The 24,821-nt window shown below is 38.7% G+C and overlaps 1 protein-coding gene across 2 annotated transcripts in view; it reads left to right on the top strand.

Annotated features, from left to right (window-relative positions):
- tbc1d22a (TBC1 domain family, member 22a) overlaps nucleotides 1–24,821 on the top strand; it is a 169,345-nt gene that overhangs the window by 109,033 nt on the left and 35,491 nt on the right. For both annotated transcript variants that reach the window (XM_059325631.1, XM_059325630.1), the window contains exon 12: nucleotides 10,549–10,676. In XM_059325631.1, coding sequence (XP_059181614.1) covers nucleotides 10,549–10,676 — 128 coding nt within the window. The remainder of the gene's footprint in view (nucleotides 1–10,548; nucleotides 10,677–24,821) is intronic.

Here is a 24,821-nt window from a genome sequence, read left to right as displayed (position 1 = left end):
CTCCTAGTAACCAGCCTAAAAAGGCAAGAAAAATTGCTTTAGCTGTTGCTGTGGGTATTCTGTATCTGATACAGGGACATTAGTAGTTGATGGGGTATTTGTTAAGCCATTGGGAGCAGAGGCATTGACGGTGGCAAGGAGTGAGACCGGGTTGTTTTTTGACCTTAGCTGAGTGTTTTTAATTGCATTATTGTTTGCAGTAAAGGGTCAGTAAGGATAGGACATTGCTGATCCGTCTGTCTCGCACCACCTTCTCTGTCACCTCTCTGCTTCCTTAAAACGACTGCACCCACCTCCTATATATCTGTCAGATAGAGGGAAAACGCACATATACCGCACATTCACAGAGAGGGAAAGAAAGATAATGTGCAGTTTTTATGACCATCTCCCCACCATCCATTACCTGCTATATCTTTTAGCACAGTAGGGGAGGGGGTAAAAAAAGACTCTGGATTTGTGCCATGAGGTTACTGCAATTTTTTCCACAATGTTCTCCTCCTCCTCCTCCTCCCCATTTTCCCTCACTGTAACCTAACTTTTTTCCTAACTCTTCTAGACTCTGAAAGGTGCATTTGTGGTAAGAATGAAGTGGGGCTGTGCTGAAAGTCGTTTTTATGTTTTACATTCAAAGCTCCTAGAGTTTTTAATGAAACTTTGAATGCTTGTTGTCATATTTTATGATGTCATCACCCTAGAAAAACCCCAATTTGAATATAGTGATTTGTGGAATTAAATGAGTTAGTCTTTTTTATTAGAGCTGAAATAGATTTCTGTTATTGTGGTCATATAAATGTAATTTATGCTTTTGTTAGATTACTGCTAGTCCACCCCGTTAGTACAGGTGCATTCTTCCTTTTGTGTGCGGCAAGCAGGATTTTAGACCACAGTTAAAAATTATGTTTTTGAAAGACTAAATACAATCACATAGATTGAAGCAGAATATTTGGATGGATAAAAATTTTGTGACGCATTCTCACTACCAATTCAACAAATAGCGACGCTTGGTCAGCAGCCCGACACTTCAAAATAAGAAGCTCCAGGTAACGCTCTTGTGTCAGTTTGGATGTGTCGGGGACGGGTTGTCAGTGTCCACTTGTTACATTCATAGTGGCTTTTCAAAATAACTGTCTGTTCTCAGAAGATGTAGGGCATCTGGCTTAGGCAAAAAAACCCAGCTAACTAAATAACAACATTGAGTTATGGTTTCACAAAAAGGACATAAACACTTGTTTCCTGGGTCAAGGGGCTGGGTCTGTTGGACCCATCCAGAGGCCTGTCACGATAACACATTTTTTAGGACGATATATTTTCCCAGAAACTATCACGATAATCGATAGTATCGTTGCATCAATGTTGTTTTAGTTTTATAAATATATTAGAGCATAATGAATGCATCCCTTTCTACAGCAGTTCATGTTTAAATCTGGAAAAGAAATATTAAAATTCTATAGATAAATAAAACATAAATAAATAAATTACAACCAAAACAAAGATATTAGACTTTCAGGCTCTGTTACCTAAACATTTCAATGAGATAATCATTATATATTATATTATTTTTTTATTAAAATAACATATAAACAGCTGGAATGGCTGCTTGGGGGATATAGTTGGGTTTTTTTGGGGGCAATTCGTACTGCCTGTCAAACATTTGCAGCATTACTTTAAACACAACACAAAAAAAGCACAAAAAGTCAATATATTGAGTCCAGAAAAAAGCTATTGTGTCCATTTTTATGCATCGAACAATAAGTCGATATAGTAATTATGGTGACAGGCCTACCCATCCATCACCCTTCCTGTCCGCCTTACACGGACTTTATCGTCTTTATACCATGTTAGCTGCTGCATGTTCGTGTACGGTGCAGTTAGTTGAAGCCTTGTGTTTCTGCATCTGACAATGATGGGCACTGACCAAGCTTTGGAATTTGGCAAGTTGGATTTAAGAACTGGTTGGTTGTGAATTTATGGACCTAGAATGAAGTGACATACCTGGGAAGAATAGTTTGATTGACCGTGACAAAGACAGTCGATGTGTCCAACAGAATTAAAACTGCATGATTTCGAGAGTCTAAAGGCATCAATAAATCACAAGGTTTCCAGGATAGAGTTTGATAATGTCACCAGTTTAAGTCCTGGAATGGCTGGGGGGAAAAGACCTTCTGCCATGAGTGTTATGACTGAGATGACTTTAACAAAGGTGCCTCGTCCTCAGTTAACTCTCCAAGTTTGACAAAGCTAAAAGATTATTTTATGAACAAACATTTTGTGCAGGTATTCTCTGGATATTCAATTTTTATTTGCTTTCCGTGTATTCAGTCCCATAGCATGAGCTCTAACTGAACTTGAAGTAAAGAGGCCAAAAAAGCTGGAAGATTTGTTAATAATCCTAAAAATCAAAGCTGTTTATTCATTCTCTTTGATTCATTTGGTTGAAAACACTGGAAGACATTGTTGAAAGGCTTTTACTTTGAAATGTCTTTGTTTCCCTCTGTGCTTGCCCCTCCCTCCGACTCCCTGTAATTATCCTACTTGTAATAAGTGACGCTAACTCCCATTAGCCTTGCTTGACGCTAGCACATGTACCTCCTCAAAAGACAAGCCACTTTGTCGGCATGCCTGTAATGTCTCTCTGATCTCTTTATCTCTCCCTTATCTCTTTCTGTGTATTTGTTGCATGCAAGTGCATTAGCACAAGTTCATCAACATGCAAATTGCCCAAAGGTGAATTTATTTATGCAAATCAGAGGACGCACTGGCAGCATGCGCTCTGAGCTAGAATTGTGTAAAAAGGCTGGTAGACTGTATTACATAATGGAAGACAGTGAAAGGCGACAGTGTGTTTTTGTGCTTTTTTTTTTTTAAGTAACATAATTTTCTGTAACAGCCATTGGTGTTTGAAGTTGTTTTGCATTTGACAGTCTGTGTATATTTACAGTTATGTTTGTTTAATGTGTATTTTGGAGGTTTTGTGTATAGTCTCACATCTCAGAGAGTTTGCTTTGCTTTTCTCAAGTTTTTGGGAATTTTGAAATGGTGGACTTTTTTTTGCTCCGGTGTCTTTTAAGCGGGCCCTGAAGCCACTTACACCATCTTTCCCTGTCTTCCCACACAGTCCTGCACAACCTCCCGACATCACCAGGACAATGTCCATGCACTCTGCTCTCCCTGCCTACAGCAATTTTACATCTCACAAACTGAACATACTGCACGTTGTCAGTTTTTAAGCATTTTTCATGGATTTATTTAAAGGAATTAATAGATGTCCAACACTACAGTCTCTCTTTGGGTCTGTTTGATTTTAAATTCAGACGGCGTTTGGTTGTTGTTCTTGCTCCTGGCTGCTGCACATCTTGAAAAATAGGATACCATTTCTAACACTACGTGGCATTTCTTGTTTTGTTAATTATGCTAATTTACAATTTTATGAACACACTCTCATTTACAAACTGCCACAATTTATAATGTTTACTCCTATCATTTACAGTTTTCTGTGGTTGAAAGCATTTGCATCATCTGAGACACTCCGTTTAGATGTATATATATAAATATATAGATACATAAATGCTTGCATGAGGTCTACTGTTCTATAAGAATATTCCTGTCATGCCTTATGTTTAGGACAGAGAGAAACATTCTTGATATCTGTCAGTACACACACACACACACACACATAGTGTACAGTGACACCATATAACTTATCTGATCACACAATTGCTGCAGTCTCCCTCGGGCAATCAGTAATAAATGTGTGACCTTGTGATGGTTTGTTGTGTGAGAGGAATCAGTAAACAAAAATCACTCTGTGGACTCACTTGACTTGATTATTAAACTTTTTCATTTTTACCTTCTGCTGGAGGGTGTTTTTCTATGTGTGACAGACAAACTAATAAATAGAGATGTATTCATAGTGAAACCAGAGGCACGCAAAAATATGTAAACACAATATTCTATAGGGTGATCTTTTTTTTTGCAAAGTCTTGAAATCCTTTTTTTCTGTATGCAACTTTTACATTTACATTCATACATTTTATTTTATTTTGTTCATCTGCACCCAAATGTTTTTTTTACTGCACTACATGGTATTACTGTCCGCGCCAGTTTCAAACACGAGTGATACAGAAATACACAAATGTATAGTTAAACTACTATTTTTTCCCCATAGAAATAATAAATTTAAAAAAACCACTAAATCCAATTCATTTGAGTCTTTGGGAATTGTGGAAGATACATGGACGTTAGTAATAAAAAAATTTAAAAAATGTCCATAAATTATAATAAACTATCTACAAAAAATCCCACATGAAGAGGTGTGGCACCACTCTCAGCTTTTAAAGCTAATAAATAAACAAAACAATCTTAAAAATTCTTAAACATGTAACTGTTCTTATAACTTTTTTCCTATTCAACAGAATAATGTAACCGTACACCTCCTGAATCCAAGTTTCTCTCATTTACTTACCCAAGACCAGCTTAATTGCCCCATTAGCTCATCATAAAACATCCTTCATTCAAACTTGACAGAGTGACAGTGTTTCCCTTGTCCCAAAAATCACCATCTCTGGTTTAGTCAAAAATAAATCCTTAATTCACAGAGTTCGACATATGCACCAATAACGTATATATTTGTCCCATCGCCCAACCCTAACAACACTACTGACAATGGAAAGCTTGACAGGCATAGCAACAGTAACTAATGGGGGGAAGGATTATTAGACAGTCCATTATCCAGAGAAAAAAAAAAGACCATAGACTGGCACAAAATGCTGCATGTTCCCATAGTGGTGGCTGTCTGCTGTCTGCAGCATTTTTGTAGTAGAAAAACAAGCCTTGGTGAACAAGCCAGACCCTGCTGCCTGGTTTGAATCCACAGTAGGATCTGTTTAAATTTGTGCTAAAGCTGGCAAGAGGAAAATAAAAGAGAAATAGATAAAGGTTACATTCTCTTTTTTATATAGACAATATATTTACACAGACAGGGAGCAATGGGAATAGTTCAGAGTGAAAGAGTAATAAACTGACAAAAGAATAGATTCAGAATAAAGCAGCTCTGTTAGAGCAGACTGACTGGAAGTGAAATGGTGAAAGAAAACAGCCAGTAGGAGAGTGCAAGAGTGAAACTGTAATTACGTTTCTTACCAAGGAGAGCACGAAGTCAGGAAGAATCGGCCTCATCAGCAGAATCCTGGGAGCCGCTCACTAGTCACTGTGCGACCTCTGACCTCCCGCTGTCCACCCGCACTCCACCAGCCACGGGCTGCACTCCGCTGCGGAGAGCCGGCACCGTGGCCTCAGTCCTAAACTTTAGCCAGCAGTGGGAGGGAAGACAAGACTCATCAGTCAATCATGGTCTATGAGAGGTGTCATCCTCAACCTCCCTCAGCCCCCATAACTGCACTACCCAGCATGCCGAGCTCTGTGCCAGCTGGACAGCAGCCCACGGTTAAAAATTCACTAGTTCCAGCGCTTTGGTTCATTTCCTTGTTTTATTGTTTATCTCTCCTCTCCTCTCCTCTCCTCTCCTCTCCTCTCCTCTCCTCTCCTCTCCTCTCCTCTCCTCTCCTCTCCTCCCCCTTCCACCCCCCATCGTGCACCTCTTCCTCCCTGTGTTTGGTGAAGTCACTAATATTAGGCCGAGCAAGTTCATTAGTGTAATTTAACACTGTCTAAAGTTGTTCCACTGTCTCCCCCTCTGTTTGGCAGCTAGCTAAGATCTGTCACCGTGATGCATTCGCCGTTAATGAGCTTGCCTTGTTTATGCTTTTACAGCAGCATGTGATAATTAAACTGCAGAGACGAGTGTGAAATAATCGCTTTGTGTTTACTTCGCGCCCCGCTCATGTGGTGGAGTGTGTGCATAATTGTCAAACATGCATTGGTGTAAGCAGTGGATGGAGGACAGGTGTCATTCAAGTGTTTGAGAGCACTAATGTGTGTGTTCTTATACCTTACATAATGTTTCGCAGATTAAAGCTTTATTAGAACGGTATATGTGAGTGTGTGTGTTGTCAGTCAGTCCTGATTAAGAGCACGGACTGTGTGAGAGAGGAGGATGCTATAGTTCCACCCTAACTGGCTTTTCTCATAGATTCTCTGACAGCTCTTTAATTACAGCTCTATTATGAAATGTGTGTGTGTGTGTGTGCCTGTGTGCGAGAGAGAATGAGTGTCATTGGTTTGATGACTATGAAATAGCGAGTCGCTGAATACTGAGTGGTATTTTTAATCTTTTGTTATGTAAAGAAGCATAAAACAAACATTTATCAAGAACAGAGAAAGGAACAAAGGCAGCCATTCTCTGTGTCACAGCCTTGTATGCAGCAGATTTTCACATGACATTTCTGCTTCTCATCCATTCCCGTCAGCGAGCGTTCACACCAGCCCACTGTGCCATGACACTGACTTTGACACCGGCATTTAAACTCCACATCAAGAACTTATTGAGATCGCCAGATGCAACGTATGGTTCAGTATCTGTGTGCTTTTTTGGAAGTGGGAACATAATCAGAACCAATTAAAGGAGGAGAAAACAAAACACATTTTATGGCGATAGGGAGACAGATGTGGACATCTAATAGCCAGCTGATGTTTATGTTTGGAAAGTCGAGCCTAACGAAATAAACTGAGCGGAAACTGCAACCCTGACTGATTATATTTATATTCAGCCGTTTGTATGGTGTGTTCACAGCTGCTTTAGGTATCTAGGAAGTTAATCTATAGTAACGTGCACAGAAGAATCAATCATAACCGCGTTAAAGAATAACTTTGGTGAAATTCCATATTTTCCGAAAAACAATGAGTATTGACCGTGAAGCCAAAGCCTGATGAATTTTATTACTCTCTATTGTTTTCCAAAAGCTATTAAAAACACATCAATGAGCCAGTTACACAGGGTGACACGTTGCCTCATTCCAATGAACATGGCCATTGTAGTATAACCATTATCATGCTAGAAATATAGTCAATTAAACTAAATGTGTATTAATCCGCTGGGAAAAATAGTTCCCAAAAAAATACTCTATTTACTCCAGTTTGAGTGACATTTCCCCAAACCTGCAGTGCCCAGGTGTTTAAGGTAATAATTTAGCCTTTTTTTTAAATAAATAAAAGTGTATATTTTTTTCCTGTTTTTTAAGGTGTAAATCACCAGTTTAATCATGATACAATTTCAATTCAGTTCAGGTGCCTGTCATCAATATGAGATGATATCATATGGCCATTCAGTTACATTTATATCATCTCACAAAAACAACTAGAATATGATTTTACAATTTTACCAACCTTTTCTGGACATTTAAATGAAAAACAATCCCGTCTGTTTCATAAGAAAGAATAAATATGAAGTGGGAATTTCATAGTAAAAACCATAGATAGATATGAATGATGGATGTAGTCACCATGATGTCACCTATTGGGTTTGTGGACGGCCTGTTTGAAGCATCGAGTTCGGCATTACGGCTGTCGCCATCTTGCTTTATCACCATCGCCGTTTGTTTTTTGAAACCAGGAAAGACTGTATTTGGACTGGGGAGGTGCGAGGTCTGTTAATACAACCGAATGCTGAACAAGACATTTTTAAATGACAAAAACGTTCAAATATACTTTCATGAACTGAAAACACACTGTGAAAGGGTCAAAGTTGTGAGACGACCTTCAGGTTGACGGCCATTTAAAGCTACACAGTGCCATGGATACTTATCATCTATTTTCTTCTAAATGGGAACATTTATACACACAGTTAACATCATATTGTATTGGAAAAGACTTAAAGCTAACGATTGAGACCATAATGTTGCCACAATCATTTTTTCTGAGGTAATAAATAAAGTGAGGAGTAGTCTTATTTTTTATTGAGATAGATAGGACCGGATTCTTTCTTTTAAAAGAATGCAGCTTAAAGCACTTCCAGGTTTGCTTTACTGCTCAGACCAGGAGGTTGCCGCCTGGTAAAAAAACGTATCTCAATGATACTAATGTGTATCGCTAATCGATTGATGTATTCTTACATCACTATTTGGGGTGAAAAATGTCCGTATTTCTTGATTGCCAGGCTTACCCTTTAAGTTAGAAAGACAGGAACTGGATTTGTCTTTCTATAGTATTGTCACAGTTATGACTGATTACTAATTGTCAATATCTTTCCTTATTGAGTGAATGCATGTCCACTCTTCCCCTTGCCTTCTTTGCCTCCTCTGTCAATGTGGCTCTTTTCCCACAGTTACTCCAGTTGTTCTGGAGTTTCCACTACTTGGGAACTAGCTATTGATACCGTAGCTACTGGGAAAAAGAAAAGGAAAATATTTTTTCTATTTTGATTGTTCAATGGATGACACACTTTCTTTCCAGTCTTAATTTTTTTCCCTCCTTAATTATTACCCATTCCTAACACAGATGGTGTCATTATTCGATAGCCATTACACTGTGCAATCAACATTTACTCCATAATGATAAGTTAAAGCAAATTACTTCTCCAATGCCACTTTAATATTCTAGAGGTAAGTCATCAAATGTTTGACATTGATAGAAATGACCAAATAACATTTTATTTTTTTATTTTTTTTTTACTATTCCTGCAGTAATATCATGTAGGCATTGTTACAAAGACTGTAAACTGAGTGAATGAGGCTTAACAGGGAAATGCAGACGGCCTCATAGAAAACTGAAGAGGCGTATTTTGAAATATATAGTGTCTGATTTGACAGGTTTATATTATGCTAGGACCAATAACCGTAGTTTTTTTATGACTTAAATTAATACTTAGGTGTAGGGGGAGAATAATGACACATACATGCTTTGTTTAGGTTTAAAATCAGCGTTGAGCGTGTGCAATATTAAAATCACCCTTCTTCCCCCTTGTCAGAAAAAAGATAAATAGTCACAATTTTATTAAAACTCCACGGAGGGTTTGAATAGGCTTTGCACAGATTGACCTTGTATGACAGAGATGAACAAAAATACAGTTTTAATCAGCTTCTAGTGAAAGCAATAACATCGAAGAAATAATAAACACCCAGTTTGTACCTTCTATAAACGTGCTGTCTGCCCTCAGTCTCTGGATGCCGTCGACCAATAGTATATGCGCTCTGTTCTTTACTGGACTGACACGCAATAGCTTTTGAGTTTTATTTAGCAGTGAGTATACTCTTTTTCTCATCTCAGTTTGGCGTGTAGCTTTTCTCTGACAATTCTGATAGCTCGGTAATTACATCTCTATTATGAGGCCAAGGCTGTGTGCATGATGGCTGTGCGTGCGTGTGACACTGACTGCAGTAGTTATTAACAAAGAGAGGAGCTATGAAGGAATCTGTCACTTTACAAACTTGTCACTGTCACCATTACGTTTGTTTGTTCCTAAAGGATTTAAAAAAAATTGTTATGGATAAATATATATATCAGCACAGATATATTATTTGGACGATAATGGGAAATGTATTTTATTATGTATAATTCCAGTAATGATAATAAATGTGTAGCTTTCTTTCATTGACTTAAGTGTGTGGCAGCTACATACTTTGGGTGGCTGTGGCGAGTCAGAGTATATAATAAGCTGATGTACAATCATGGAAAAAATTATTAGACCCTTTTTTTTCAAATTTTTGTTCATTTTAATGCCAGGTACAACTAAAGTTACATTTGTTTGGACAAATATAATGATGACAACAAAAATGGCTTATAATAGTTTAATTTAAGAGCTAACATTTTCCATGGTTTTCTTGATAATTATTTTGGTTATCAAGAAAACCATGGAAAATGTCAAGACACCAGGTCACAAATTAAACTCTTATGAGCTATTTTTGTTGTTATCATTATATTTGTCCAAACAAATGAAAATTTAGTTGTACCAGGAATTAAAATTAACAAGAAATTAGAGAAAACTAGGGTGGTCTAATTTATTTGACAGATAATGTCAAAGCATTCCATTTGTAATTTTAGCAAAATGCATCAGAACTAGTACTGGATCAGAACTATGGTATTTACAGTATTAACTGCATGATGGCGGCCATGCTGAGTGGCTGTGCCTTGCATCGGAGCAGTGTCCACACAGACAGCGTTGCTGCCTCTGATAATGGACATAGATAAAAGATGTATCAGTCTTCCATTGTATTTCCACAATTAAAAGCTGCTACTTGACTGTTTTATGGAGCCATGCAATTTATTTTGCATCAAATGGTCCTGCATATATTTTAAAAAAAAAAGCCCAGTGTTAACAAATGAAAGGATTTTGTCCACAGAATGGCTATATGGCTTTTATTTTGAATCAGAATCCGGAAGGGTTATTATATTATTAATATTAATGTTAATGCCTTATACATATTCTACACATATACATGTTGAAACAACAGTGAAAGGGGTAATGATGCTGGATTGAGAAAATGAACAAAAATTAGAATAGGTTTTAAACTTATTTTTTAAGGACCAGAATGTGAGAGGATTGCCTTTCTTTTCAATTTCAGTCATGAGAAGCAGGAAATAATTGATTATCTGTATCGGCTGAAAGAAATCCATATCGTGCTTCCCTAAAAATTGTGATTATTATTATTTTGACAGAGTCTGTGCACCGCCACATGCAGCACTATGAGGTGGAGTACCTGCAGTTTGCCTTCCGCTGGATGAACAACCTCCTGATGAGGGAGCTGCCGCTGCGCTGCACGATCAGACTGTGGGACACCTACCAGGTAAACCCACACACACAGCAAAAGCTACTATTATTGTGCTTTTTGTTATCTGTCCATTCCTATCGGCCCGGCTCTGCATGGGATCTCAGAAACGGGATATTCTCTGATAATGACATCTATGATTGCCTCAGATGTGGCGCTTATGTAAGACTTGCCATTATACCTCAGCCAACCCAGGCGCCATGATGCAACATAATACAGATATTTTTTTTCTTTATATGAAGGTATTCAATCATGACAGCTTTCTCTGTGATAGTCTTAATTATACAGAGCTTATAATACACCCTAACTATGCTGCTCTGCCCCATCACACAGCCATGCTACTGACAAATTCATATTTTAGTTGTTAGTTGAACAGGATGTTGATTTGTTCAGAAAAAGAACGGTTTAAAAGATATGCTAATAAGAATTCCGGGTGAGGGATTGTGAAGGATTAGTTAATTCAGTAATGAAACAAAGATGTCAGCAGCCCCTTTCGTGCATGAAACAAAAGTTTTTGCTGTTTAACTTCTGGTTTAATTTTATGGCTGCTCTGTTCTTTTGTGTCAGTGTGTGTGTGTCAAAGTAAAGCCTATTACCGTGTTGACCTAGATGTATAAATGTGAGAGCCAGAGCAGGATCTTAAGCCCATTCAAACACATCTGGACCTGCTCATTCCGCCGGCCTTTCACATTTACACACGGCTTAATAGGCGGCACCTACAGTTACACCAGATTGTTAACCTCAGTTGGCGTCGTCAATAACGCCTAATGTCTGCTATTGATTCAGCGAGGTGTGTGTACATGCTGGAACGTGTGTGGACAGTGCAGGTCTTGAGCTGAGTACATATAATGGATTTTCCAGCTGATGCAAAGGTTGAGAGCATTCGTGCGATCGTGGTGTTTGATTAGATGAGGAAAGTGGGGAGAAAGCACATGAAGATGAATTGAGACTTGAAGTTGAGTTCAAAATGAGCTTCTCCCCTGGTGGCACTTCCAGCTGTGGTAGCTGGTTGCACAAACATATGTATGTATCTTTTCTGCTGTCATCTTCGCAACAGCGTCTGCAGCTGTCTGCCCCCGTTGTTCTCTCTGCTGCCTGTTCTCAGCACCAAGCAGCATTTCTGACTTATTTTGTTCTCTGCATATTTATTTTTATTTCTCATTAGAATGGGATTACACAAAATGCAGATGTTCCTTGTCATATTTACCCGTTTGTTTGCTTAGCTCCAAAGTCTGACATTTCGGTTCTGACAGTCGTTACTTGCAAAGTCAGACATCAACATAACTCTGAAGTTAATGTGTGAAAGGTTTATTGTAGTAAATTTGCTTCCATTCCAACTATAAAGCTAGGAATCTGTGTGTTTTTCGATGTTTCATACAGTTTTTCTATAGCTGCACCTCAAAGTATGGCCAAATGCTGTGTGCAGGGACATTATAAAAAGTGTAATTTCTGCTGAATACTTTATGCTATTGCAACCATATATGGTGGACATGTGTAAATATGAACCTGGTCTCACAGGAATCTGTGCCTGTCCGTCCCTGCGGTCAGAACAAAAAACATGGCGGACAGTTCTCTCATTTTTAGTGAAAAAAAATCACAATTTTGACTATAGTTTCTGCATAAAAATGGATTTTGATCACATTTCTAGCGAGAAATATATGTTTTATTTTCTAAATATTCACTCAGTGAATGTACATAATCACTTTGTATGTTGGAATAGCCCCGGGCTACATAAAAAGGAAGGAATCTCTGTCTTTATGTGAATCTCTGTCTTTATGTGTATGTATTACCGTGTTTGTATATCTCAAACTGTTCATCCACTTCCAACTTGGTGAGTTAACTCCTGAGGACCCATGGGAGTGTAGTTTTGAGTGTTAAGTTGATCAGATGAGTCGTTTTCAAGAACACTGCAAGTTCTAGGAGCAAAGCAAAAACCTTACAAAGAGTTATAGTTTCCTTGGCCAGTTGGCCCGTTGAGAATGGGTTATTCATTACCAACTCACCATGACATGAACCTCCCAGTTCATGAGTTCATGTCAAAAAAGTTTCAACAAAATTTGAATAATCCTTCTTGGGAAAATGTTCATTCAAAATATAAAAAAAAAAAAAAAAAGTGGGTTTATCTGTTCCAAAACAAGATCAGACACTGATTTTTTTATGATCCAAATCATTTTTAGGTGTGATAGACCTACATCTATACTACACAAGAAGATAGTGGACATATATTTTTGAAAATTAAAGATTATTTAGCTCAGAGGGCCATACTTTTCCGAACTAAAAAGTGTTTGAGTAGAGCTTTATTATTTCTCAGGGTCTCCTGAATTTGAAGGAAGTTTTTCTGTATTTTTTGAAAAATAAAATCCATGACATGAACTGGAAAAAGTTCTGAATTTGGATGAGCTGGCGTGGAAAGACTCAAATGCAACCAAGTAACATCGACTTTTGTCAAATAACTATACGGTTTGGGAAGCAAATTAAGATTGGTCAGAGATCAATGAGTAAAGTGAGGTGTTGGGAGGGGAAAGAAAGAGAATGGGGCAAAAAGAGAGAAAATGAAGAAAGAGAAAGTGCAAAGACTTGAAAAATTAAAAAAGGCCAAATTGCAGTTTACAGCTGAAGTGCTTAGTCCACAGCCTTCAACAAACCACAGCTTGGATGAATGAACACCAAATGCATCTTGTCTGAATCTTGCTGAACTCTAACTGACTGAACTTTCGGCAGCATGAGATAAATTGCAGCTGACAGTTGAAAGCCACATAACAGCACGGATGGTACTTTTCTTTTTCTTGCTTTACTTGAATTAAACCACCACGGCCATTTTTGTGTCAGATTTAGTTAGTGCAAGCACCCTCGGATGCTAATAGAATCCCATCGCTGTCTTGTAAAAATCCATTTTACTAATTATATATAAGCTCAGGGTGTGGCAAAATACAATTTGTCTTATCTCATGAAACGTTAAGGCCTTGTGCTTTTCTTTTCACATACTTACTCAATTTTAATCATGCACATTACTATTATATAAGCACTTTCAATATTTTGAATCCAGAAATTACAGCATTTCCATGACTTCCAAATATTTATAAAACTAGTAGTACAGTGCCGGTTTAAAACGTGTTTGGAAAGGGCCGATTGCTTGTCCTCCAATGCTCCGATGATGTTTTCTTGAGAACAACTCATCCAAAAAACTTCACACTGCAGTTTTTTGGGTCTTGAGCAATACACGTGGCATGACGTCAATGAAGGAAAAGCCAAAAGTTACGTTGCTGATGCTTGACGTTTTTTAACTCACTACAATGTTGCATCTCCAGTCTCTCTTTCTTTATCTGTTCCTGAACGTGTCATAGGGATGGATGTATAAAGGAAACTTGATACAGCATTGGAAGCCGAGTCCTGTTCATTTCTATGAAAGTTGCATGGTGGCACATGAAGCCAAAAAGTTTAACTTCTCTGAATAAAATGACCTGCATCTTCTATCACTCTTTGGCACTTCCGCACTTTTGTGCACCGCTTACTTAAATTTGGATATAATACTTTAATCAACTGGATCTTCTAGATTTTTGAAAGGCTATCTACTAGTGAAATGAGTCATTTCACAGGGATTGTTATGCTCCCATAAGTCCATTGATCTGTCAGTTTAAGTCTATGGAGGAAATTGTTTTTGGGCCCCAATGGCATCCCATTACACACCTAGAGAGACTGGTCTCCCCTCAAAAATGACATTATAGGGTTTGTACAGGCAGCAAAATACGACTCATATTTACATTTTAGACTTTCCTCTGCCAGCATCTTGCTGACGATTGACGCCGATGCAGAGTTTAAATGGCGGATGTCACACTTGGGGAGGGGAGGTGGATGGGTCGAACAAACGGTTGACTTTCACCCAAGAGAACGGGGTTTGTGTCCCATATGAAAAAAAAAAAGGAAATTATTTTTGCCTTTCACCCTTGGACATTTATTTACTTTTTAAACTGTCTTTTATAAAGCCTAACCAGGAAGTTTTGTTGCCCTAAACCTCAGTGGTTTTGTAGCATGAATTTACCGAAACTGCAGCCTTTTTTACAACCGCGAACCTTACATGAATGTGTGTGCTATATTTTAGAATGCTCCATTCTGTACTGTAAGCTGCGAAACACTCAAATGGGTCATTTTGACAAAAGCTAATATGTGTCTTTATGGGTGGTATTGACAAACGGTCTATTCTGTCATTGAGGTTGGAGATCTTGTTGCACCAAGAAGTTGTAATAATTACACAGTTTGGTCACTATCTTAAGTTAGCTTTTTGGGGGGCTGTAGCAAAAGACGAAGCGCAAGCTGTACCCAGCATGCCGTTCGGTGGTGTATTAGTAAACACCCCTCTTTATACACTACACAGTGTACTTCAAGTGGTAATAACACAGTAGTAATAAATATGTCCCACAGAGCTCAAGAGATCGCACTGGACATGGCATTTCCTGGGGTCGATCTGATGAACAGTTGTCTAGATAATTGAAGGACAGACAGAAAGAGACTCCTTATGCTCTAGTCAGATAATCACACTTAGAGTAATTGATCCCTACCAGCAAAGATTTTCTTCACTTTCTCTGTTCTCATTGACATAAAACTGCTGGCTCAGCTACAGTGCAATACAAGAGAACTTGAAAATATAAACGAATTCCGAACACTCCAAGTCCTCCAGTTTAAGTGCAGTCTCTCCACTCACATGACTTATGTGGACATTAGTGATTAGGAAGCCAAAGAATCACATTTTTCTTAGGAAAAAATGCTTTGGCTGACCCGACAGCAGCACTATGTTTCCATGAACCCACTTCCTGGTCAGCTATGCTTTATAATTACTGATAGGCATTGAGTTTTACTCTAGTAAAGGATTGATACTAAATCTTCTCAACAAACTCCAGTGCTCTCCCATTTAGGATTTTTTTTCTCTGGTGCATTTTGACTGAACCACAGCCAGCTGGCAGGAGAGAGACCTATCAGGAAGAGTAGAGCTTTATAGGAACATCTTGTAGGTGTATTTAGGTGCAGAAAGTGTGCATTTTCTTTGGTTTTGCTTGATTTTCGGAAAGTGAGCAGTAGAAAAGACCTGGAAATGAATCAGGAGAATTATGTTGGAAGCAGAGTGGGTGACCATACCCAATACTCTGGTTTATCCTGATAAAGTAATTGAACACAGGCTTGTGGTATTGAGCTCTTCTAACTGGCCAGTACTGCTCTCTGCCTTAGCCACCTTAACGGTATAATCATCTCTGTTGTAAGTCTCCATGGTGCCCATAGTAACAAGCATTTTTTCATCATGCATCAACAATAAAGAGGGCAGCAACAAATCAAATCACTGAAAGTACTGAAAAATGGAAATAAAAAAGAAAGAAAACTACCTTGTGAGCAACATGCAGTTAGAGAGACATGCTAAGAAAAGTATGAAGGAAGCCAAGTACGGCTTTCAAAATGGATTTACAGCATCATAAAAAATATGACCCTGTCCTGGCATTTAGTTGCAAATCATGTCTCATTTCCTGAGCATAATTTCACCTTGATGTCGGAACAGGGAGTACTGATGGATGAGTTAAAGCTACTGGACAGCCTCTGTTTAAGTGTTCATTATGCTGCTGATTTATATATTTACACAATGCATGTTTGTTTAAGCAGGGAATTATCCCACACACTCACCAAACAGAACATTGCTGGTCAAGAGTTCCTGAGGGATTCAGAGGTCTGGGGGCCTCAGCGTGCCAATCAGCATTTTGCAAATGATGTGGGCCTTTTGGTAGGGTTGGGCGATATGGGCGAAATTTCCAACCAGCCACCATCAACAACTGGCAATTGGCAATATATCTGTGGCTTTGCTATGGTTGAGTGGGTATTTACATTTCAAAAACTCTGAAAAGAGTGCTGATGGAGTTGGGACATTTAAAGGTTTGTTCTTGAGGCAAACGCTTATAGCTTCTGAAGTTCCATGACACTCTGAATCCAATGTGAAACCAAAGGGAATCTGAAATCCACTGAAGAAGAACACTTTGCACTACAAAGAAGCACCTTAAGCAGAATCTGAGAATAGGGACCAATGTTCAATGCTGCTAGACAGAAAAAATGCACCCACTAAGACCATCTTGGTTAGCCTTTCCACTGTTCCAACACTGACTGTCACCAGTCACTGAGTTAATGTTAAAACTATTCCAGGTCTTAACGCTGTTTTTCCCTACTGTCTCAAATGACGAAAATCGCCCCAAAATCACCCAAAAAAGCAACTTGCAATATACTCAGCCAATTGCTGACAGCCAATATAATCACCCAATCGGCGAACCCTGGTGTGAAGCAACTGAGACCATGGTACTCTTTCAGAAAGTGGTGATTTGCTCCCTTCGGGTCAGGAGTAAGTCAGTGCACCAAGTAAAGGAGATAGATAAAGATGGATCGGGTTTGGACGGGTTGATGTTTGTAGTATGTTGACATGACTGTAACTAAGAATTACAACATCAACGAATACAGTGTTCACACAGTAATTACCTTAATTCTTTATTCAAATACCTGTAAGCCAACAACACAAAGAACACCCACACGTACACTTGAAGTCTCAAAAAGAAACAAGGAATGAATGATTAAACAGTGTTGTTGCTTTGTCGTGACTTGACAGCAGCCCAAGTACACGTTGTACTTGTAATCCATCCTCTAAATATTTGATGTTTTACAATGTAGTTTGGATCGCACCCGTCCTGACACACACACACAAACACACCTTTTCAGACAACACACAATCACACACATACACCTTTTTTGACAGGCTCTGTCACAGTCCTCACCTCCAGTACGACCCTGGTAAGGATATTAGGCCATTTCTGCTCATGAAACTTTCAGCAGAGCTGTCAGCGAAGCACAACGCTGCTCTCGTCTGTTCTATTCTGCTCTCTTCTATTGTCCTTTTTTAGAACTTTTTCTTACCCGTCCACACACCTCCGACGTGCTCTCTGCTTGTCGTCTTTCTTCTCAACTCCTAATCCTATATTTACACCTCCATCCTATCTTTTCCTCCATGTCCTCCCCCCTTGATCTTCTCCTTCCTGCCCTTAAAGAGATAGTTCTTGAGTTGCTTGAGATGTGTAGCGGATGCAAAGCTTACTTTCCATGCTCTGGTGTCAGAGTTCTGGCCGGTTCGATCATAGAATAGATAGTTCCGGCAAGCTGACAGGGTCACGGAACTACAAGGTTTTACTGCAAAAAACTATGTGTACACAAAACAGTCACTCATTCCCCCACAAAACAATAGTCCTCATGCATGTCATTGACCAACTGCACTATTTTGTTTCATGAAATAGCCAGTAAATACAATGGCCTGTATGCTCCAACAGCCATTTGTTTTGTGACCCTACCAACTTGCCAGAACCATCTATTTTACGATCGGAAATGGCCAAAACTCAGAAAGCAAGCTAATAGCTTTACATCCACTACACTACTGGCAAGTATTTTATACAACTTTATGTCCCAAATCCCGAACTATCCCTTTAAATTATGCTTTTGAAAGACCACAGCACACAACCAGGCAGAGATTTGGTGTGCTTGAAATAATTGGATATGCTCCACAAAAGTCAAAACATGTGATTTCCTTTTGTACGTCAGTCCTTTCCCAAACTTTAACTCAAACTCTTGAATTGCAAGAGCTGTCTGATTCATGAATTGTCCTTGGTTCGGATCCTTTTGGTAAAGCAAGGTATTTAAAGCTTTGTAAGTGTGTGTTCCTTCCTTTGTCAATGTGTTTCTGTGTGTTTGTTCGAGCTCTTGTCGACCTTACCTCTCGGCAGCAATGCTTCTCTGTTTGGGAGGTGATTTGGTTGTTGTACAGGCCCCCCTTCTTCAACAGGATGAAATATGAATTATTCATTAATGTTTAACAAACGGCATTTCCAAACTAGATTAGTGCAGCTTTTGGACAAACTTCCTTAACGCGCGTCCATGAATTACTACAAAATAGAAAGATGCCGGCCTTGTCAGGACAAAAAAAACTATGTTTGTTTGTGTTTGGGTCCCTCGCAAATGCAGATAATAAACAAAAAGACCTTGCCCTTTGCCACTGAGCGTGTGTCTGTGTGTGTGTGTGTGTGTGTGTGTGTGTGTCTGTGTGTGTGTCTGTGTGTGTGTCTGTGTGTGTGTGTGTGTGTGTGTGTGTGTGTGTGTGTGTGTGTGTGTGTGTGTGTGTGTGTGTGTGTGTGTGTGTGTGTGTGTGTGTGTGTGTGTGTTCCAGGGGAGACTTTAACCTGAGTGTTGTAATGTCTCCGCTGTGGTCTTCTCTCTGCGGTGTGGCCATCTGTTCACTAGCCTGATCCAGCACAAGACAGGCTTCCTCTGTCTTTCTCTCTCTCTCTCTGTCATCTTCTCTTTCTTTCTATCCGCAGTCTCGTCTCCATATTTGTTTTCATCTTTATTTTCATTGTCTTTTTTTTTGTCCGTTTTTCCCTCAGTCTGAATCTCCTTTTATTTTGTTCTCTTTGTCACTTTTTCTCTGTTTGTCGCTATTGATTTCAAGAGAAGACGCGGGAGAAACAGAGAGAAAAACATGAATGATGTAGAGCGAAACACACACACACACACACACACACACACACACACACACACACACATACACAGATAGACACACACTCCTCTCCTTCTCCCCCTCGCACATACACATACGCAGACAGACGGACAGACAGACAGGGACCAAATTATCCCTGTTGCGTGGAGCATGAAATTAGCAAGTAGCTCAGTGTGGCAGCATTAGCATGGCTGTTAAAAGGATACTGTGACATTTTCAGGTTCTGAAATATGGTCCGTTTCCATATGGACGGTTGAATCTACCAGGCAGGAAGCTGTTCAGCATTGTTAGTGGCCATGTTTAAAACCATTGTGTAAGATGCGATCAAATGTGTCGATTCCTGGTGGAAACATTCGGTAATTTACTGCAACAAGAGTCTGATCATTTATTTGAGCTACGTACTAAGTACTAAATACATTCACTCAAGTACAGTATAATTTCGAGCTTCACTCTAAAACGTAGATTTATATTTAAAGTAAAATCTGAACTGTGTTCTACTGTAATGATGTCATGAGTCAGACTGTATATTGCAGTGCAAACTGGCAGAAAAATATGGGATTACAGCACTTACTATTGCCATTATTTACAATAATTTACTATAAACTTAGTATTGTGAATTTACAAGAATATAGTAATATACTACAAATGTATTTCTATTAATACACTTTATTTCTACAATACAGTAAAAAATAAAAATAAAATACAGAATTTAGCAGATTAAGCTGCTGCCAGTTAATTACTGTCTATTTACACTGAAACGTTTTTACAGTTTACTTCACTATTTTTGTCATGCAACTTTATACCTCTACTCAACTATATATATATATATATATATTTTTTTTTTTTTTTTTTTTTTTTAAAGAAAAAAATAATTTTAAAGGGACTATTTTTTTATTTTATTTTGACTATATTCGAGATAAAATGAGCAATTTGAAGAAAAGACAATAGAAAAATTGTGATTGGTATTTTCACCTCAGCAGATTAATTAAATGTTTCCAGGTTTCAAATATGATAAGCTTATTATAAAATATAATGTGACAACACAGAATTTGTTAGATTTGTTAGCTGAACTTTTCTCTGTCTGTGGAAGGCTCAATTTTAATGCTATAAAATGATAATAAAAAGCTATTGCAATCATGACAGAACAAAGGTTTTCACCACCCAATTGCCGAAAATACAGAAATCTCCAAAAATGTCTACAATTTAGAAAACAAATCACTGCATGTATTTTTCTCTCGGTCTTGGTGTATTGATGTATTTTTTTTCCCCATTTTAATCCATTCTTGATATTGAAATAATACATTCAGCACCAAATGTGTTGAACAAAATCAACTTATGGGAAGCAATTGAGCATGGGAATGGAAATGTTCTGAAGTCTTAAACACCTTAATAGTTTTAATTAATTGTTAACTGATTAATTAAGTCACTTTTATTGGAGATTTATCACGAGAACAACTTGACTCAAATGAATCTTCAGATCCCCAGCTTTCAGATGATGTACACCACTTCTATGTGGCATTTATTGTTGACCTGCTAGCTCCCCCTAAATATCCACTGCCCACAACCCCTAATTCTCTATAAAGGGGGCTGATCACAAAATATTCTTCTTTAGGGTATTAATATAAGATTAAGTCCCTACCAAGACAGCTATTTACACTGTTTTTCATACCTTACCAGAGTTTGCGTGCCTGTTGTAAGAGATTTGTTGTTTGGCCAACAAACAGATTAGTTCAGTGTTTGTGCCATAAAGATCAATGATGGGAAAGAAACAGATGTTAATTTTAGTTAAATGAAATTCTCCCATTGGGCTTGAATTTCTTTGACAACATTATTTAATCAAAAATAGAATAATTTTTCTCAAGTAAAACTGAGAAAAATTCAGTGCTTCACACCTTTATATCTGAATCCAACTATGCAGAGGTTACATGCACTCTTGAATATGAGTAAAACACTTACCTGCCAACTGGATATGAGGGCGACTGTGTGAGCGTCCCAGAGAGAAGTGGCCTTCCTCACTTTCCCTGCGTCTCTGTCTCCTATCTGTTGTACAGTTTGGCCTCACGGTCACTCCAAACAGTGAGGCAGACCTCTGAAGACCGGACCCTGATCTTACACACACCGAGCCTCACTGTCTTCTCACATAAACTCTCCTCTCTGTGTCACTCCCGCTGACATGAGCATCAATATTTCTCCCTGTTTCCATTTTATTGTCTGTCTCCGACGAGATCTCAGTGTGATATCTGCATTGTGAGTTTTGAGCGTTTGTTGCAGCGTTAATTGTTGCTCTGCATATTTCCAATTCTGTCATGACTGTGTTTTCCCTCACACATATACACATCGTCTTCACTTTCACATGCATACTATTTACACCAAGCAGCAGTCTCTGGGGCTGAAAAATGAAGCTAACACAGAAGAATCAAAAGACTGCAGTTCCTCAAATGGCCACTTAAGCCTGGCTCAAAAAGGGAGTCAACCTCCATAGATCCCCATGTTAAAATAGCCAACTTTACAGCAGAAATAAACATGTTTACAGCCTGGCACAAATACAGTTTTGGTCTTTTTAGCCAATTTCCCCATTAATCACAACTGTAGGAGGGTGAATGTTTATATAACACATTTGTTTAACATTTACATTTACATTTAGTCATTTAGCAGACGCTTTTATCCAAAGGGACTTACAGGAAGAATAAAAACAAACAATCAAGGTATAGTGCAATAAGAGCTATTAGTGCATCAATAAGTGCTAGTGACAATTCTTTGACACTAGCACTTATAGATGAAAGCGTTTAAATGATATTATGGTTTCAATTATGCATAATTAAAGACGAAGCCTCTTTAACTCATTTAGGCCTAAGACGCCTGGAAAAAATCACTGTAAAAACCTCTGGGAGATTTTAAAATAACATTAAAATTTCTGAAAATTCAACAGAAGTGTCAACGCCAACTAAATAATAGATTTTTCAGCCTCTGTAGCAGATAGAAATGAAATTCAAAAAGTATTTGAGAGCTTATAGCTGTTATATCTGAGCTCACTCTGCTATAGTCGTCTTCCGCCATGATTTCAGTTCTGGAAAAGTCCCATGTTGCATTGCGACACTCCCACATGTATTCTGATGCATTTCATTGGCCAATAGACCGAAAATAGGTGGAAAAAACTACAAATACTACAAAACGACGTATCCGCTTTCCCGGCTTTAATGGTAGAATAACACAAGAGTGCCCCCGGTTTTAATGGTAGAAATGCAGTAATACTTTCCCGTCTAAAATGGGTTAAGTGACAGGTGTGTGCTGTCGCAGGTGGTTTGTTTCAGCAACCAGGCTTTTGGCCCCCTTTCACTCACCCATGCTTCACTTCTTTGCTTTCTTAATTTAATTTGTTTTAAATTATATTATTGTCATTTTAAGACAAATTATATAATGATAAAAAAATAGCATAATAATGCAAGTACACCCTTTCAAATAGTACTTTTAATTGTGTGTGAACAGAAATGACAGAAAAATGTGTCTCTGCATAGATATTTTTTCTGTTCATTCGGATAAAAACACATGGGGGGGCCAAGTCTTGTGACAGTCAGCAAAATCCTGCGCCATGACATTACTGTGTAAACAAAGCTAATGATATCATGTGATACAAACACATGACCTTAATAACTTTTGAGCTCAAAAAGTCAATATTGTAATTATTATGACAGGCTTGTTGGGCACTGCCAAGATGGCGACAGCTGGGAGCCACCCACATTCAGCTCGGCTCTTCAGAAACCTATGGGGGATATCTCAGAGACTACGTCCATATTTTATCCGCTCTATGATTACCACTCACCCACACATAATGGACACCTGTGAATTGCTTTCCCTCCACTGCTTTTCTTTCAAATTCAACATACATATAACCAAGTGAGGATGAATACATTCAGAACAGAAGTAATCTGAAATGGCCCCGATCCAGCGCAAGGTGGGAATGCTGTTATTCTTATTATTTTATGTTGCTTTTTTCCCCTCTTTGATTAACCTTAGTGCTCGGCAATTTAAAATGTAGCCTAAAGCAAGACACGGCATCAGAGAGAGAAGCACACACAGGGACACAAACTGTGCTGAAGTTAATTTTAAATGTATTTAGAGCTATTCCTCTGGCATTTTTCCCTCTATATAAGGCTTTCTTCCTTTTTAAATGAATTTCATCATGACCTGAGTCTTGTCATCCCTGTCATCTGTGTTTTTTTTCTCTCTCTGTAAGATGTTCCACTGTAATTTACTATTCAAAATGTCCCGTCTTTGCCTTCATTTAGCGTTTAAATGTATCCTGCAGTCACAGTCCTCCATGGTGCGCACTATCACAGCCCTCAGAGATGAATTGCACGCAGGAATACTTGTACAGCTTGTAGCAGTTAATGTCAAATATCACCAAATGCTCCCGCAGTCTTGTTAATATAATATGAAAAGAGCTTTAAAATTAGCACTGGAGTGCCAACGCTTCATCATATCCTATCTGTGTAATTGTTACATCAGTTTAAATCTGCTCGTTTATCGTCTTGCATCATTCCCCAGCCCCGTCCCCTTTTCACCTTGTCTGGAGTCGGTTTGTCAGGGTATCGAGTTAGTCCCACGTCAGGCTGCTTTTGTTTTGGAGGGATGAGTCTAGTCAGACAGCCGACACAGCAGTTTAAAGACACCGTGACATTGCAATGCTCCTTCTCACTCTGTATTCCACATTCCCTTTTCCTCCTCTTCTCACCTTTAGCCTCCTATTCTCTTTGTACTCTCATGCACTCCCCCTTACCTCTTACCCCTCTCCCTATTGACTCCTCTCCCCGTACCCTATCACCCCTTCTCCCCCACTGCTACCCCCCCCCCCCCTTTCCCGCTCTTTCCCCCGTACTTCAATCAGCAGTGCTTGTCAGTCAGAGTCTCGCCTGTCTCAGCCAATATGGCTGCCCTGACACAAGGAGGGGGAGGGCCAAGCATAACAATGGAGGAGCAGGAGAGGGAGAGACAGGTTTGACGGAGTTACCTTGACTCCCATGACAAACTTTATTTTGCAAATCATAATGATGCAAAAGCCTTGAGCTGAAGCAGCAGCAGGGGATGGATGGGGCGGGAGAGAGAGAAATGGCTGGTAGGAATGGAGAAAGAGAGATTTGTGGTGGCAGTTACACTCTGTAACATTTATTTTCACATAGAAAGTTAGGTTGTTGTTTTTTTCGGTACATTGCAGTGTAAAAACTCTATGACAAATAGGAACATCATTAATCTGTTGATTATTTTCCCCACACATAAGTGTCAAAAGTTTACTTTGGTATACATTATTGATTGTATACATATTGGTTGTTTATTCTCTTTATTTTGTTTTATTTTTTTATTTCTTCCACTTATGGTAATTCACAACCCCAGAAAAACAAAACACAACTCTATTTACACCTTCCATGACTGAAGAAAAATCTTTTTTTGCTTTTCCGTTATGCAAAACATGAATAAACTGTAGAAATAGATGGTCTGTCAGTTACAGAACAAACACTCAGTATCATGAGAAAAAAAGAATCAAGAGCCATACACACGTTTTAGGCTTTATGTTGATAGTGAAAGAGTCAGATTTGAAAGGGAAGACA

Source organism: Centropristis striata, chromosome 22 (assembly GCF_030273125.1).
Source record: "Centropristis striata isolate RG_2023a ecotype Rhode Island chromosome 22, C.striata_1.0, whole genome shotgun sequence".
Taxonomy (NCBI): domain Eukaryota; kingdom Metazoa; phylum Chordata; class Actinopteri; order Perciformes; family Serranidae; genus Centropristis; species Centropristis striata.
This window is presented reverse-complemented; position numbering and strand designations above follow the sequence as displayed.